Source organism: Netta rufina, assembly GCF_964035555.1.
Source record: "Netta rufina genome assembly, chromosome: 22".
In the NCBI taxonomy this organism is placed as follows: Eukaryota; Metazoa; Chordata; class Aves; order Anseriformes; family Anatidae; genus Netta; species Netta rufina.
In genome coordinates this window covers 7,583,772-7,598,812 of record NC_140146.1, presented here as the reverse complement: position 1 = coordinate 7,598,812, position 15,041 = coordinate 7,583,772, and the positions used below count along the sequence as shown (strand labels likewise).

Below are 15,041 nucleotides of genomic sequence, written 5' to 3'. Positions count from 1 at the left end.
ACCACAGGGGATGGACCCCGGCTGCCCCCCGGGGAGATGCAGGGCTCCTCGCCACCCGCTGCCAGGCTCCAAAATTCACAGCTTTGGGGATGGCAGGCGGGCAGCACGCTGCTCCGGGGGCACCCACGGCCGGCTTGGGGCTTGTGGGGGCAACGGAGGGGATGGGGCTGGGGGGGGAGATGGGGCTGGGGGAGAGGAGATGGGGCTGGGGGATGGAGGGGAGACCAGGAATGATAAGGGGAGATGGGGCTGAGGGGAGGGGATGGGGTTTTGGGATGGAGGGTTGAGATTGGGGCTGAAGGATGGAGAGGGGACAGGGCTGAAGGATGGAGGGGGGACGGGGCTGAGAGGGGGGGAAACAGGGGTTGAAGGGGAGGAAATGGGGACTGAGAGGAGGAGATGGCGGCTGTGGATCCACATCCCGGACCATACCAGGGGTCCCACCGCACCCTACAGGTCCAGCCACCCTCGGTGTCGGGGTGCTCAGTCCCGACAGCCAGCTGTGTCCCGACAGCCAGCTCCATCCCGACAGCCAGCCAGCTCCGCTCCCCCCATTACCGAGTCCGGTGGCCACTGCCTCCCCCCCGTCCCCCCCATTTCCCCCCTATTCCTCCCCCACCCCACCCGGTGCCGCCCCCCACCCCCCCCCCCACCGGGGCACCGTGCCCAGCCTCGCCCCCTCGCCCTCCCCAACCCCCCGGGGGCTCGCCCCGTACCCGAGACATCCTCGTCGTTGTCCGCCTCCTCCGGCAGCCCCTCGCCCGCCGCCGGCCCCCGCATGCCGGCAGCGGCCGGGAGAGCCCCGGGAGCGGCCCCTCCGCGCCAAGATGGCGCCCGCGCCCCGCCCCGAGCCCGCCCCCCCCCAAAGGCAGCACCGAGAGGGGTTTTTTTTGTGTTTTTTTGTCTTTTTTTCTCTCTCTCTCTCTTTTTTTTTTTTCCCCCACGATTTATTCAAGGAAAAAAAAAAAAAAAATTTATAATAAAATGTACAAAACGCTCCCCCCGGGGTTAGTCCTCCTCCTCCTCCTCCTCCTCGTCCTGGTTGATCTGGAAGTAGCGCAGCTCGTAGCTCTCCTTGCTGTTGGCCACCACGCGCAGCCAGTCGCGCAGGTTGTTCTTCTTCAGGTACTTCTTGGTCAGGTACTTCAGGTACCTGCGGGGACACACACACGCCACGGGGCACACCTGGGGTCTCCCCAGCACCTCTGCGCCCCCCCCACCCCGGGCCGGTTGCCATCAGACCCCTCCATGTCCCTTCCACCCATAAATCCCTAAATCCCACGGGAAGGAGGCTCCCCTAAAGCACAAAGGGCTCTCAGTGCACCCGGAGCAATCCCAGCCACGCTGGGCAGCAGCACAATGCCGGGTGCCTCCCCCAAGCAGGAGCCCCCCCTGCCCCGCAGGGCTGGGAGCTGCCTCTCCCCTCTTCACTCTCCCAGACAGGGGTGGCCACCACGCACCAGGCACAAGGGGCCATCTGGGTGTCCATCCCAGCAGGGAAAAGCAGCAGCTCAAGAAGCAGAGCACCTCCGTGCACACAGGCACCATCCGTCCCCTGCTCCCTGCACGTTTCTCAGCAGCTCCTGGGATGCCTCGGGCACCCCACAGGCACAGAAGCCGCTCAGGTGCCGCACCGAAGCTCTTAGAGCAGGACAAGGCAGCAGCACAGCACTGTCCTTACACACGGCTCTCGTTCCACTGCTTCAGACCTCCAGCTGCCTCGCTTGCGACCTCCACCACAGCAAAAATCGAGTTTATCAAAGCCAAATAAAGGGCAGAAGCGTCAGGCAATCCCAAGAACTAGAGGGACGCCCAGCAGGACAAGGGGAAGGACACGGCGATGGAACAGCTTGGCTGTGCATCAACCCCCGAGCTCCCTGCTTGGCTTGGCAGTTGTGCATCCTGCACGGCCTGCCTCCTGAGCAGGCATTTCAACCCCGTATCCACCTTAAAAATCATCCAGAAGCAGTCACTGCACCTAACTTCACACAGCACTTAGAGTCAGCATGCCTCTGTGCACCTTACGCACCAGGACAGCTCTTGGTTACTTCAGGTGTTTCCTCACGCCCTCCTGTTTTACAGAAGGGGGTTGGATCTTGCGGCCCTGGCAACTGGCACTAACGACACCACCCTTAGAAACTCTCGTGCACTGAGCACTGCAACCTGAGGGAAACGAAGCACCTCCTTGTGACACACACCCACAGCAGGGCATGGGGAAAGCTCAAGCAGGGGAGCTCAACTCAGTCACGAGCAAAGGACCTGAAGCCATCGTTAACCAAAAGCCAAATAACGAGCAGAGACTGCCCAGCACAACGCTCACAACGCCCTCCTGCCGGGACTTCACCAGGCTCAGAGCCAGCAGCCTCCCAGCAGCACAGCAGGGAGGCCTCGCGGGACGCCTCCGTGTCCTCACCTCTTTGAGAAGGGAACCTCTGAAGTAACAGTGATCTTGCTCTTGCTCCTCTCGATAGTCACTACGCCCCCGCCCAGGTTACCGGCCTTCCCGTTCACCTTGATCCTCTCCTGCAGGAACTGCTCCTGAAAGAGGGGAAAGAGAAGGCTCAGGCAGGGCCGTCCGCAGCGTGTTTGCGTTCAGCATTCCGACATTTGGGTTAGAACTGGGAAGAGACAAAATCACCATATGTCAACAGAAAGCAAGGCAGAGCCCGTTTCCTGCGGGCTGGGAGGCTTTGATCCTCCTCACAGCCGACCCCACCAGCTCACGTGGGCCCATTCACACCTTGACAAAAGTGATTTCCCCAGGTCTGGCTGAACTAGACGATTCAAGTTCCTACTCTGAACTGTTAGTGCCCATGAAGCAAGATGCTTTCCGATTTCTCCTGGACTTGATGATCTTTGCAGGTCCCTTCCAACAGGGCTATTTTAATTCCCATTCTCATCTTTGCCACAAGCTCTTGTCTCAAATCCGTGCCTGAACACAGCTTGAGGCAGTCTGACCGAAAGCAAGCACTCATCAGACGCTGCTGAATGTTATCAACACCTCACAGAAAGCCGACCCCTCGGGGAACGCTTCATGAATACCACTCAACAGACAGAAAGCCGCGCACACTTCAGGTGCGAATCGCTTAAACAATAAACCTCGGAGGGCCCCCACGCAGCCTCCGTTTGCCCTTGGGGTGTTTCCTGGGGGTGCAAACGGCCCGGGAGGCGCTTCCTGCAGGAGGGGGGGGGGCCGGGCACTCACGAAGTTGGCGGCGTCCATGATGCCGTCCTCCACCGGGTGCGTGCAGTCCAGCGTGAACTTCAGCACCTGCTTCTTTTTTTTGCCACCTTTCGCTGCCGGCTTCTTCTGCAGCACGGGGAGAGAGAGAGAAAGAGAGAGAGAGAGAAAGAGCACAGCGTCAGGGAGAGCGGGCGGACAAAGGGGGGGGGCGGCCAGGACCTGGAACGGGGCCCGGGACCGGGACCGGGACCGGGCCCGCGTCAGGGACCGGGAGCGGCTGAGGCGGGGGGGGGGGGGGGCCGGGCCCCGTGAGGCAGCGGGGGAGGGGGCCGGGCCCCGGCACCACGGGGAGGCCTCGGCCGAGCCCGCACCGGGCACCAGGCGCGGCCCCGGGGGGCACCGGGCCCGAGCGTGGCGGTGCCGGTGTCGGAGGAGCGGGGCCCGGCGGGGGGGGACGGCGGCGACCGGGGGGGGCCCGGCGGAGCTCACCACGGGCGCCATGGCGGCTCCAGCGAGGGGCAGAAAGGGAGCGCCGCGCCGCGCGCATGCGCGGAAGGGCCCTCGGGCGGGCAGGGCGCATGCGCCGCCCGCGGCACCGCCTGCGCCCACGCCGCCGCCGGGCCGCGCGCAACGGGCGGGGAGGGGGCGCGCAGGGCGCAGGGAGCCCCGCGGAGCGCCGAGAGCATCGATGGGGGCCGCGCCGCGCTGCTATGGGGCGGGGCTAAGGGGTGGGGGCGGGGCTAAGGGGAGGGGGGCGGGGCCTGGTTCCCGCCGGCGCGCCCCTTTCCCCGCGCGGAGTGCGTGGTGCGGGTGGAGGTGGGAACAAACGGCAACGGGATGGGGGCGAGGTGGGGTGGGAAGGGTACGGGGACACCGCCCCGGGGAACGCCCCGCCACAACGGGGAAACAGTGCGGGGACAGCGCATCGAGGGGACACCCCACCGCGGGGACACCGCGTCACTGGGGACACCCTGTCACCGGGGACACCCCACCATGGGGACACCTCACCATGGGGACACATCATCATTGGGGACACCCTGTCCTGGGGGACACCATCACGGAGGACACCCCACCATGGGGACACCCCGTCACTGGGGACACCCCACCGCGGGGACACCCTGTCCTGGGGGACACCACCACGGAGGACACCCCATCACTGGGGACACCCCATTATAGGGGACACCGTATCCCGGGGGACACCTCGCCACGGGGGACACCCCATCTCGGGGGACACCTCCCCATGGGGACACCCTATCCTGGAGGACACCTCCACGGGGGACACCCCATTACGGGGGACATCCATCCCGGGGGGCACCCCGCCTGCGCGGTGCTGGGGGGCTCCCACCCCGACACAGCCCCGCTCGGGGAGCGCAGCCCCCCGGGAGGCCCCTTCCCGGGCACGCCCGGTGCCGGCCCCCCCTCCGCAGGCAGCTCTCTCCCTAAAAATAGCCATCCCGTCCCGGGGCCGCGCCTCCCGGGCAGCGCTGGGGCCGGGCGGCGGGGCCGGGGGCCGGGGGCCGGGGTCGCCCCGTTGGGAGCCCCGCGGATGGCCGGGGGCATCTTCTCCCCGCTGGGGAGCTGCTCGGAGCTGGAGAAGGGCGCCTGGCACCCGCTGGTGTGCCTGCTGTGCCACGAGCCCTTCCAGCACCCCTGCCTGCTCGACTGCTACCACAATTTCTGTGCCAGCTGCCTGCGCGGCCGCGCCGCCGACGGCCGCCTGCGCTGCCCCCTCTGCGGGTAAGGCGCGGGGACGCGGACACGCGTGGGCACCCCCCCGGACCGGGACCCCGGGGCCGCAGCCCCGGCCCTGCACGGTGCCCCCCCGGGCCCTGCGAAAGGGCTGGGGCCGAGCCCCGTCCCCATCCCCGTCCCCATCCCGCAGGCACCCCTCGGTGGTGAGGGGGGGCACGGGGCTGCCCCCCGTGGACCGGCTCCTGCAGTTCCTCGTGGACAGCTCGGCCGACGGCGAGGAGGACGTGCAGTGCGCCAACTGCGACCGGCGCTGTGCCAAGGCGGTGAGGGCGAGCGGGTGGGCAGGGGGCTGGCACCCCGCGGGACCCCCGGCCGTGCCCCCCCACACCCCTCACCACCACCGCCGCCCCGCTGTGCCCACGCAGGATCTGGACGCCATGTGCTTCTGCAACACCTGCAGCCAGCCCCTCTGCGCCCCGTGCCGCGAGGAGACGCACCGCGCCAAGGTCTTCGCCCGCCACGAGATCGTTTCCCTGTCCAAGCGCACCAAGGACATCCACAAGAAGTGCCGTGAGTACTGCCCGCACCGCGCCGCGCCGCGCCACCGCGGGCGTGACACCTCCATCCCCCGCAGCGCTGCACGAGGAGCCCTACATCATGTTCTCCACCGAGAAGAAGTCCATGCTCTGCATCAACTGCTTCAGGGACATGCAGGGGTGAGCGTCCCCGCGCCCTCCTGTCCCTGCGTCCCCCTACCCCGGCCGTGCCCTCACGCCCACCCCCGCAGGGAGAGCCGGGCGCACTGCATCGACATCGAGACGGCGTACGTGCAGGGCTGCGAGAAGCTGGACCAGGCGGTGCTGGTAGGTGGGCGCGGGGGGCGCGGGGCCGAGGCACGGAGGCGGCAGCAGCGCCGCAGCCACCGCATCACCCTGGACAGGCGGTGAAGGAGCTGCAGACGTCCACGCGCGAGGCCATCGTCCTCCTCAAGGCCATGATCGAGGAGGTGCGCAACAGTGCCAGCCAGGAGGAGACGGCCATCAACGCCCTCTTCAGTGGCATGCAGGTGGGGGGCCCGGCGGGGCAGCGCATCCCTCCCTGCACCCATGGGTGCCCACACAGCCCCTTGGCACAGTGCTGAGGTGCAGCGGAGCCGTGGGACGTGTGGCATCTTTGCCATTTGCAGGAGCAGCTCTCTGAGAGAAAGAAGGCGCTCCTGAAAGCTGTGCAGAGGTGAGGGGCCACGGCTGCACCTCTGCGCACCTGGGGGTCTTGGGGCACCCGCTGGCACGGGTCCTCCCAAGCCGGCATGGTGCGAGCTGCTGGCACCCACGGGTGCTCGTGTGGGTGCCTCCTTCCTGGGGTGCCCCAGGGCCAGGCAGCTCACCCAGAGCCGGTGCCCTTTGCCTGCTCTGCTGCAGCCAGCACGAGGAGAAGGAGAAGGCGTTCAGGGAGCAGCTCGCCCACCTCGCCTCCCTGCTGCCCACCCTGCAGGTAGGGCCCGTGCCAGGCAGGGACATCACGCGCCTGCCAACCCCCGGCTCTGGGAAACGGCCTTCCCAGAAGCTGGGCAGGGGCCCCGGGGAGGTGGCAGCAGTGACACCCCCTGCGCACAGGTCCACCTGGTGATCTGCTCGGCCTTCCTGAGCTCCGCCAACAAAGCCGAGTTCCTGGACCTGGGCTACGTGAGTAGCACCGGCACCGTGGGGCAGCCGGGGCGCCCTGACGTGGTGCCGGGCACCCCCGAGCCCTGAGCCCTGCCTCGCCGCTGCCTTTCAGCAACTGATGGAGAGGCTGCAGAGGATCGTGAAGCTGCCCCACCGCCTGCGGCCGGCACAGACCAGCAAGGTAGAGCCCGCGGCTGCGCCTCTGCCCGCTGTCCCCACGGGCAGCCCTGGACACGGGCTCTGCCCTGCCCCAGCCCCACCTGCCCCCGTCTCGCCCCGCAGATCAACACCGAGTACCGGGCAGAGTTCGCCCGCTGCCTGGAGCCCCTGCTGATGCTCACCCCTCGCCGCTCCGTGGTGGGCAGCGCCGGCGGCATCGGGCCTGGCATCGCCGGCACCAACATGTGAGGTGCTGGGGTGCCCCCGGGAGGGGCAGGCAGGGGGGTGGGCAGCGAGCAACCCCAGAGGCTGCTGCGATGAGCACAGCTGAGGGGGGCTACGAGCAGGGGGGGTAGAGCCCTGCTGGTTTCACCCTGCACCGGCACCCCCAGCGCAGCCCCCAGCCTGCTCCTGCCCCAGCACGTGCCCAGCTCTGCATCCTGCTTGCCCCCCAACCATGCACCCCCCTGCATCGCGCCGTGCACCGCACCACGCGTCCCATCTGCATCCCACCAGGCCGCCCAGCACGTGCCCCCTGCCATGCCAAACTTGCCCCCCCCTTGCTGCCCTTGAGCCTGTCACCTTGGAGGTGGCCCGGGGACAGCACTGAGCACAGCTGTGCTGACGAGCGACAGGCACGGGGGCTTCAAGTGACAATTCTGGGAAGCGGGGCGGGCGGGCAGGGCTGGCAGCGGGCACCCCGGCGAGCCTGCACCCTGCTCCCCAGCACAGCCCCAGCCCCCGGAGGCACCGAGGGCGCTGCTGTGCCCCGGGCGGTGCCGTGCCAACGCTCACCGCACACCCCGCTCTGCCGCGGCCCCGCAGCCTCTTGGCCCGCCACTATTTTTATCAGAATTTCAGAGAAGTGCCCAGCAGTTCCTCGCCCGGGATATATTTAGTGCCCATTGATGTCACAGCGGCGCGGGCCCTGCCAGGCGCTGCCGGCCGCTTGCCCCGCAGAGAGGACAAACGGGCGCTGCCGCCCCATGGGGACCGCTCCTCGCGCCCCGCCGGGCTGCGTGGCTGGGGGCAGCTGAGCACCGGGGGCTGTGGGGCCGCACGGTGGGGTCTGCACGGTAGGTAGGGTCGCGGGGCCGCACGGTGGGCCAGCAGAGCCTGGGGAGATGGTGGCAGCAGGTAGGGGTGTGGGACCGGGGGAGAAACGGGCAGGGGGGCAGAGGCTGCGAGCTCCTGGGGCTCTGCCCTGCAGGTTCCAGCCCTGCTCCCATCACCCGAGCGGCTGCTGGCCCCGGAGCTGAGCCAGCCTCAGGTGGGGCAGGTCCTTCCCTGTAGGAACCTGGCTGTGCCAAGCCCGGCTCCTGCCTCCTTCGTGCCAGGGCTGAGCTGGTGGAGCTGTGTGCACCGGGCTGAGCGGGGCAGCGAGCACCAGCTCAGGGCTCGCTGTGAAAACCTGGATTTTGGGGCAGTGCTTCCAGCTAACCCTGAGCGCAGGGAAGCATTTGGGGAGCCTTGGTGGCTCCTTCCCCAGGGCTGACACATCCCCAGCCCTGAGCACCACAATCCCGGGGTTTGGGGCAGCTCCGGCTGTGGGGGGCTGATCGGAGAGCCGGGGTCTGGGGGTGGCAGGGCTGAGCCGGTGTCACCCCCGGGGCCCTCCCCCTGCCACCGCCTGCCCCGCAGCGCCGTCGCCCTCCGCGCAGGATCCCCGTCGGCCAGTCCTCCAAGACCCTCATGGTGCCCGGCTGCCCCCCCAGCGGCGATAAGATGTCCACGGGCTCCATGGTGCGGAAGCCGACGCTGCACCGCTACATCAGCACCAAGGTGCTGCTGGCCGAGGGCCGCGAGACGCCCTTCGCCGAGCACTGCCGCAACTACGAGAACACCTACCGGGTAGGGGGACGGGATGGGACGGGGTGGGGGGCGCGGGGCTGCCCCCTCCCTCGCTGCCCATCGCTGCTGCCCCTTGTTCTGCCCCCCCCCGCCCCGCGCAGATGCTGCAGACGGAGATCCAGGGCCTGAAGGACCAGGTGCAGGAGCTGCACCGCGACCTGACCAAGCACCACTCGCTGATCCGGACGGAGATCATGAGCGAGATCCTGCAGAAGTCGCTGCAGATGGACGTGCAGATCGCGGCGCACTACTCCTCGGTGGAGATGATGCGCAGCGTCTTCGAGGAGGTGAGGCCTGACGGGGGCTCCCCCACCCCTGGGTGCTGCCTGCCCCACTGCCAGCTCCCGCTCCCCGCTGCAGGTCTGGGAGGAGACGTACCAGAGGGTGGCGAACGAGCAGGAGATCTACGAAGGTACGGCCGCTGCCCGCCCCGCAGCCTGCGCCCCCCGCCCGGGGAACCGTGGCCACAGCCCCGCTCTCGCCCCCCAGCCCAGCTCCACGACCTGCTGCAGCTGCGGCAGGAGAACAGCTGCCTGACCACCATCACCAAGCAGATCGCGCCCTACGTCCGCTCCATCGCCAAGGTGAAGGAGCGGCTGGAGCCCAGGTGAGCAGCGCGGGTGCTTTTGGGGCCGGGGGCACGGCCCCCGCAGCCCTCCACGCGTGCCGCACCCAGCCCTGGTCCTGCCACAGGCTGCAGGAGCCCCGGGAGCCCAAGGACGAGCACACGCAGACGCTGCTCAGGATCGAGGACAGCAGCGAGGCAGCACAAAGGTAGGCGAGGTGAGGGCTGTGGTCTCGGTGCAGCCCCCTGGGCACGCTGTGCCCTTCCCCACAGCCGCCCATGTCCCAGCTGCAGGGCGGCTTTGGCACCATCAGCAGTGCCCCGTGCCTCTCTTGAGCCTCCCAACCACAAGGGAGGGATGAGAAGCACTTTCAGGAGCCCTTGCGTGCCCTCCAAGCAGTATTTAGAGGTGCCTCTAAAGGGCTCAGAAGGGATTAGAGCTCGGGAAAGAGCAGCTTAACCCAGCGGGCACGGCCGCCTGCCCTAGGGACGGCTCGCCCGGCGGCAAGGAGAGCAGGGAGCGGGCCCTGGGGAGCCGAGGGGGTGGCCGCACGCCCACCCTCGCCCCCGAGGACCCGCTCCTGAAGAACGAGGAGCGCTGCCGAAGCAAGCAGAAAAGCGGGACCGAGGGCACTGCTCTGGAAGACCCCACAGCTTCGAGCTGAACGCCGAGAGCCAAATGCTCCGCGCTCGCCCTGGTGTGTTGGGCAAGGAGCGTGCACACGGTAATGGGCAGGCTGTTTGTGGGAGATCTGCTCTTCGGAGATACAGACTTGTACCAAAAACACCTGGGTTCAACTTATTGTAGTCCTCGCGTTAGCAGTGGTTGTGGTTTTCCTTGAGGTACGTTCAGACACGTGGCTTTCACCCAGCTTTCCTTCCCCGGCTTTAGTGGTGAACGCAGCACAGGCACCGCACTGTTCATACCTGGGAATTGGCACTGGGGGGCTTCAAACCCAGGCCGTGGGGGGGTTTCCTGCTCCCCAGCAAGCAGCGGAGCTGCATCAGCACCAGAGCACCACGGAGCTCGTACAGGCGATGCACACGATAGCCCCGGGACGCCCCGGTCACAGCGCTGGGCAGCTGCGGGTCCTCGCTGCACCAAACCAGGTCCCCAGCACGTCTTCCCCTGCCTGAGGTCCTACAGCTTGTACAGCACTTCCACTATTAAAGAGAGCAATGTGAGAGTAAAGCTTTCTGTTGTTAATGCCCATCAAACCCAAGTGAGAATAATTTCTGTTCCCAAGTCCACTTGTGCAAGTTCACACACAAAAAACAGTTTTAAAAAAAAATAACTCGCTGAGACTCTCGTTTGAGGTGTGTTGGCAGAAACAGCCAAGGCTGACATTTCCGTGGGAAGGGCACCTCTTCTAAGAAGAGAGGTCTGAACACGAGCTCACAAATAACTACACAGAGAAATCAGCGCTACCTGGTTGTTATATTTGCATGTTTGTTCTTTTCCTCCAAGCTAAAAACATAGTGAAAGACAACTTATCAGTGAATGCTTTAAGCCGATATTCAGTGCAGAAAGTGCTCTGCAATATAAAGCATGACCTGCAGAAGAAAGGATTCCACATAGGTTAAGCAAGTAGAGACTACGAATTTGTCCCTATTTCTCTGGCTCCACAAATTACCCAAAGTCATGATCATACTTCACTGTAAGACTGAAGTGTACTGAAAACCCTTTGGGAGGTATAAAATTAAGAATTCCAGCTTTGATGTAGTCGCCATCACCTCAAGAGATCCCAAATGACAACCAGACAGAAGTTGGCAACACTTTTTTTTCCTTTTTTTTTTTTTTTTTTTAATAAAAAAATCACAAAAGCAATTTCCACCAGTGCCCTCTTTCCTGAGCTGAATCACAGTATCTTCAAGGAATACTGCAAGCCCGAAGCGTGTGCTGACAAGCAACTCATTTCCATTCCAGCAAGGAAGAATTACGTAAAACCCAGGAAAACGGTGAACCTCTTTGGTATATAACAACAGAATAAATTATACCACAAAGCCTGAATAGGAACCATTTCCAAAATGGTAAATGTTTAAAATAGCATTATTAGCTAGCCAAACCTTTTGTTTAGAGAATTGCCCTAGAAGCTTCTCCTGCTCTCACCGACATCCCAGATTCATCCCAACACCAGGCAAGGATCTGAAGCGCTAAAAGCTCTTTGCAAGCTCGCCAGCCGCAGTCCTTCTCCTGCCTCCCCAACCCCAAGCCCTGGGATCTCTGCGGGACAGAGCTGGCCAGCGAAGACGCCTGGCAGGGCAGGAAGCAGCGTGATTTGGAAGCGGGTCTCAGAAGAGCGTGGACAGAACAGAGAGGGGAAAACAGCAGCCGGGCGGTGGCTCCTGAAGGCAGGGCAGTAACCAGGGACCCCCGACCCAGCTCTTCTGCTGCATGGCTTGGAGGGGCCGGCAATTTGCAGGTGCCAGGAGCTCCCTGTTAACGCAGCGGCCGGGGGAAACCTGATTTGCAGCGCGCTGACAGCTTTCCAGCCAGCTGATGTCCCGCAGTCCCGAGCGTCTGACGAGCCCAAAGCGAGGCCTGATCCCGCAAGCTGTGCAAGCACCAGCCCGGGGCTTGCAGGAGCAGGCCTCCAGAGATTAAAGCTGTGCCGTCTGGCTTCTAAGGTCAGAAAGCTTTAAAAGACAGCTACGCCATAGGAACAGCATTCCCACCAGCACGGTTCCAGCGCAGGGGTGGAAGGGCAGAGCTCATTCTCCAGAAGGACCAGTCCGAGTGAGTTTCAGTACGATTCAGCTGCTTTAGGCGGGAGGATCATTTCTCGGGAGGATTGCTATAGGCTAAGTTATCCAGAGGATCCCTGAATGTGCGACGAAGGACTCTTATCTCGAGGAGGATGAACGTGCTTCTGATCTCCTAGTTACCTGGAAGGCCGCCAGGCCCTGCAGCCCTCAGCGAGCTTCTAGTGGACGGCCAGGAAATGGGAACAGGCTGCTCGGCGCCAGCACTATGCATAGTTCCTCGACCTACAGCGCCCAGAGCTGGAGGTTTTCTCAACCAGTCCAGTTTTGCCGGCGTTACAGTTCCACTTTGACTCCTTTAATAAAAGGGAGACCCGACGGCACCTTCCTTTTGTATTCCAGGTACTCCTCCCCAAAAAAGTGGATGAGCGTGATCTCCTCTTCCTCTATCCGCTCCCTGAAGAACCGCCAGGACGCCAGCGTGTAGCCCACCACGCAGATGGGATTGCAGAGCAACACCTGCCAACAGACACGAGATGTTAACACCCCGGCAGCTCCGGCAGATCCCCAGCTCCCCCAGGGATTATGCTGCCCCCGGTACTGAAGCCAGCTTTCGCGGTCAAAAGAAATTGCAGGTGTAAGGTCTAAAAGCTCTGCAACAAAACGAGAAATCCCCAGAACTTGGGAAGAATTGCGTTCTCCAGGGGAATTAGTGCTTGGAAGGAAGCAGGCTGCAGGCACCTCCCCTGCCACCCCGGCTGGGAGCAGAGCGCCAGCTCTGGGCTCACACCCGCAGGCGGGTGGGAAGCAGACTGGGGCCCCCACAGCTGACAGCCTGAGGTTTCTACCGCATATAGGGCAGCGTGAAGAAATAGGCAGGTTATGAGGGGAAAGCAGCTGAGGGTGAGGTACGATACCTGTGTTCCAATACTCCAGTAAAACCATCCCACGTAGGACGGGTGCCGGAACCACCCGTACACCCCGCTCGTCACCAAAGTGTGCGTGTCCGACTTCTCGTTCTGAACGATGTGGTTGAAGTTGGAGCCAGCTGTGAGCATGGCAGCTTTCCTCAGGCAGTCCCCAAAGATCACCATCAGTAACCCTACGGTACTCAGCCAGGTGATCTGCTTCATTTCTGCAAGCGAAGCAGCAGCGGTCAGCACAGCGCCGAGCAGGTGACCGCGCTGCAGGCAGGGGCAAGTGGGGGCCTCCATGACGCCCCCATGGGCTGTCATGGGGGGAAGGAGGACGCCTCCCCTCACCAAAGAAACAGGAATTTGTAGAACTGTGACAGCTTTTACCGGCGCCATTCATTTCTGAGCCAAAAGAACACACCCATGGGTGGCTCAGCTCCCCCCCAGCCAAGCTGACCTGGCACGAGGAGCTTCTCGAGGGTGAACTCGACCCAGGAGGAGAGCGCGGCCAGGTTGTACTCGAAGCTGTGGTTGAGCAGGAAGGAGTCGAGCGAGAGGCTGCGCGGGTTGTTGATGGCGGTCACCAGGTACTCCGAGTAGTGGAACAGCGACAGCGAGCACATGTACCTGCGGGGCGGGCAGGGCAGCGCCGGCACCCGCACCGGGCTGGCTGCACCGCACGCGGTCCCGGAGGGCCCCACCGCACCCTGACCGCCCGGTACCTGCCCCGGTACCCGCTGCAGGGCCCAACCCCGACCCGGTGACTGCCCAGTGCCTGCCCCAGGGCCCATCCCAGTGCTGTTTTGCCCCGTCCCGGTGCCATCCCAGTACCCACCTCGGTGCCCGTTCCCGGTGTCCAGTCCTGGTCCCGGTGCCCGTCCAGTGCCCACCCCCGTGCCTGTTCCCAGTGCCATCCCACCCTGTCCCAGTGCCCACCCCAGTGCTCGTTCCCGGTGCCCACCATCCTATCCCATCCTGGTGCCCGGTCCCAGTGCCTGTTCCCGGTGCCCATCCCAGTGCCGTCCCACTCGGGTCCCACCCCAGTGCCCGTTCCAGGTTCCCATTCCCGGTGCCTGCTCCCAGTTCCCATTACCATTCCCAGTTCCTGTTCCTGGTGCCTGCTCCCGGTGCCCCTTCCTGGTTCCCGTTCCTGGTTCCCATCTCCGGTGCCGTCCCACCCCGGTTCCCGTTCCCGGTGCCATCCCGGTTCCCATTCCCGGTGCCGTCCCACTCGGGTCCCACCCCGGTGTCTGCTCCCGGTGCCCGTTCCCGTCCCAGTTCCCGTTCCCAGCTCCTATTCCCGGTACCGTCCCGGTCCCCCCTTACCACCCGAAGTGCCTCCACGCGGATCTCCCCGCGCTCAGCAGCAGCCCGCAGCCGAAGGCGAACCCCAGGAAGCCGGCACGGACGGCGATCTGCGGGCAGAGCGCAGGGAGGGCGCTGCCCCCGGGGCTCCCCCCTCACCCCCTCACCCCCTTCCCCGCCGCCCCCCGCCGCCCACCTTGTAGAGCGGCCGCGGGTAGAGCAGCAGCAGCGCCCCGTTAACGGCCGCCACGTGCAGGGCGAGCGCCAGGCGGCCCCGCAGGCCGGGCGAGGCGAGCAGGGCGGGCGGGGAGCCCAGAGCCAGCGGCAGCGCCGCCACCGAGGCGCCCAGCAGGAAGGCGGCCAGGCTGGAGCGCGCCTCACGGCACAGCCGGCCCCGCCGCCACCGCCCCGCCGCCGCCGCCATCTTGGCGGCACCCCCCGCCCCGCCCCGCGTCGCCCTAGCAACGGCGCCGCCGCCTCTCGCGAGACTTCCCCCCCCCCCCCCACCGCCTCCGCTCCTGCTGTCGCCCAGGGCGACCGAGCCGCTCTCGCGAGAGCGCGCTCGGCTGGGAGGAGCCAGCGCCCCCTCCCTCCCCCGGGGGGTGTGGCCTCGCCCCGCCCCGCCCCCCTCCCCTGTCAGGGCCCGCAGCGCTGTGCGTGGGGTTTTTTTTTTATTGAAAATTGGAAAATAAAAGTTAAAAAATAGCGTCCCGTGGAGCTGGCCGTGGAGTGGAGAGCGGCCCGGGGAGGCCCTCGGGACCTGCCTGCAGCAGGCTGTGCCTGGGCCGCACCGTAACATAACGCACGGCACGGCCCTACATGTCCCGTAACGCACAGCCTATAATGCACGGCTCGGCCTGTGCCAGCCCGTAACACACGGCCTGTAACGCACAGCACAGCCCCTACTGTCCATAATGCACAGCCCGCAACGCATGGCACGGCCCACTCTGTCCCGTAATGCACAGCTCAGCCCGTGCCGTCCCATAACGCACAGCCTATAA

General features: G+C 65.0%; 3 protein-coding genes across 7 annotated transcripts in view; 1 reads left to right on the top strand and 2 right to left on the bottom strand.

Annotated features, from left to right (window-relative positions):
• The window catches only part of CHD5 (chromodomain helicase DNA binding protein 5), a 33,318-nt gene extending 32,427 nt beyond the window's left edge, over positions 1-891 (bottom strand). For both annotated transcript variants that reach the window (XM_084300188.1, XM_084300189.1), the window contains exon 1: positions 717-891. In XM_084300188.1, the coding sequence (XP_084156314.1) occupies positions 717-780 (64 nt within the window). In that variant the 5' untranslated portion in view covers positions 781-891. The remainder of the gene's footprint in view (positions 1-716) is intronic.
• Positions 892-919: 28 nt separating this feature from the next.
• On the bottom strand, positions 920-14,465 carry RPL22 (ribosomal protein L22). Of its 3 annotated transcripts, XM_084300193.1 has the most exons (7): positions 14,237-14,465; positions 14,062-14,150; positions 13,193-13,362; positions 12,739-12,956; positions 3,206-3,310; positions 2,414-2,538; positions 920-1,153 (listed from the first exon to the last, which is right to left on the bottom strand). In XM_084300193.1, the coding sequence occupies exons 1-7, from the start codon at positions 14,462-14,464 to the stop codon at positions 1,009-1,011; spliced, it is 1,080 nt and encodes a 359-aa protein (XP_084156319.1). In that variant the 5' UTR covers position 14,465; the 3' UTR covers positions 920-1,008. The 3 variants fall into 3 exon arrangements, with proteins under 3 accessions (XP_084156319.1, XP_084156318.1, XP_084156317.1); XM_084300191.1 differs by lacking the exons at positions 920-1,153; positions 2,414-2,538; positions 3,206-3,310 and adding an exon at positions 10,896-12,340; XM_084300192.1 differs by lacking the exons at positions 12,739-12,956; positions 13,193-13,362; positions 14,062-14,150; positions 14,237-14,465 and adding an exon at positions 3,674-3,726.
• Positions 4,658-10,300, top strand: RNF207 (ring finger protein 207). Of its 2 annotated transcripts, XM_084300019.1 has the most exons (17): positions 4,658-4,921; positions 5,067-5,199; positions 5,302-5,446; positions 5,511-5,592; positions 5,664-5,739; positions 5,817-5,942; positions 6,063-6,109; positions 6,298-6,370; positions 6,493-6,561; positions 6,656-6,724; positions 6,826-6,947; positions 8,364-8,553; positions 8,655-8,840; positions 8,914-8,965; positions 9,043-9,160; positions 9,247-9,327; positions 9,606-10,300. In XM_084300019.1, exons 1-17 carry the CDS (start codon positions 4,731-4,733, stop codon positions 9,781-9,783), a joined length of 1,938 nt encoding a protein of 645 aa, XP_084156145.1. In that variant the 5' UTR covers positions 4,658-4,730; the 3' UTR covers positions 9,784-10,300. The 2 variants fall into 2 exon arrangements, with proteins under 2 accessions (XP_084156145.1, XP_084156144.1); XM_084300018.1 differs by having other exon boundaries at positions 5,302-5,739.
• Positions 14,466-15,041: the final 576 nt, after the last annotated feature.

Coding starts and splice junctions, on each gene's coding strand:
- RNF207 (XM_084300018.1), top strand. CDS start 4,731: ATGGCCGGGGGCATCTTCTCCCCGCTGGGGAGCTGCTCGGAGCTGGAG. Junction 6,371..6,492: donor CCCTGCTGCCCACCCTGCAG/GTAGGGCCCGTG, acceptor CCCTGCGCACAG/GTCCACCTGGTGATCTGCTC. Junction 6,562..6,655: donor AGTTCCTGGACCTGGGCTAC/GTGAGTAGCACC, acceptor GCTGCCTTTCAG/CAACTGATGGAGAGGCTGCA.
- RPL22 (XM_084300193.1), bottom strand. CDS start 14,464: ATGGCGGCGGCGGCGGGGCGGTGGCGGCGGGGCCGGCTGTGCCGTGAG. Junction 13,363..14,061: donor GCGTGGAGGCACTTCGGGTG/GTAAGGGGGGAC, acceptor CCCGCCCCGCAG/GTACATGTGCTCGCTGTCGC. Junction 2,539..3,205: donor TCATGGACGCCGCCAACTTC/GTGAGTGCCCGG, acceptor CCCCTCTTTCAG/GAGCAGTTCCTGCAGGAGAG.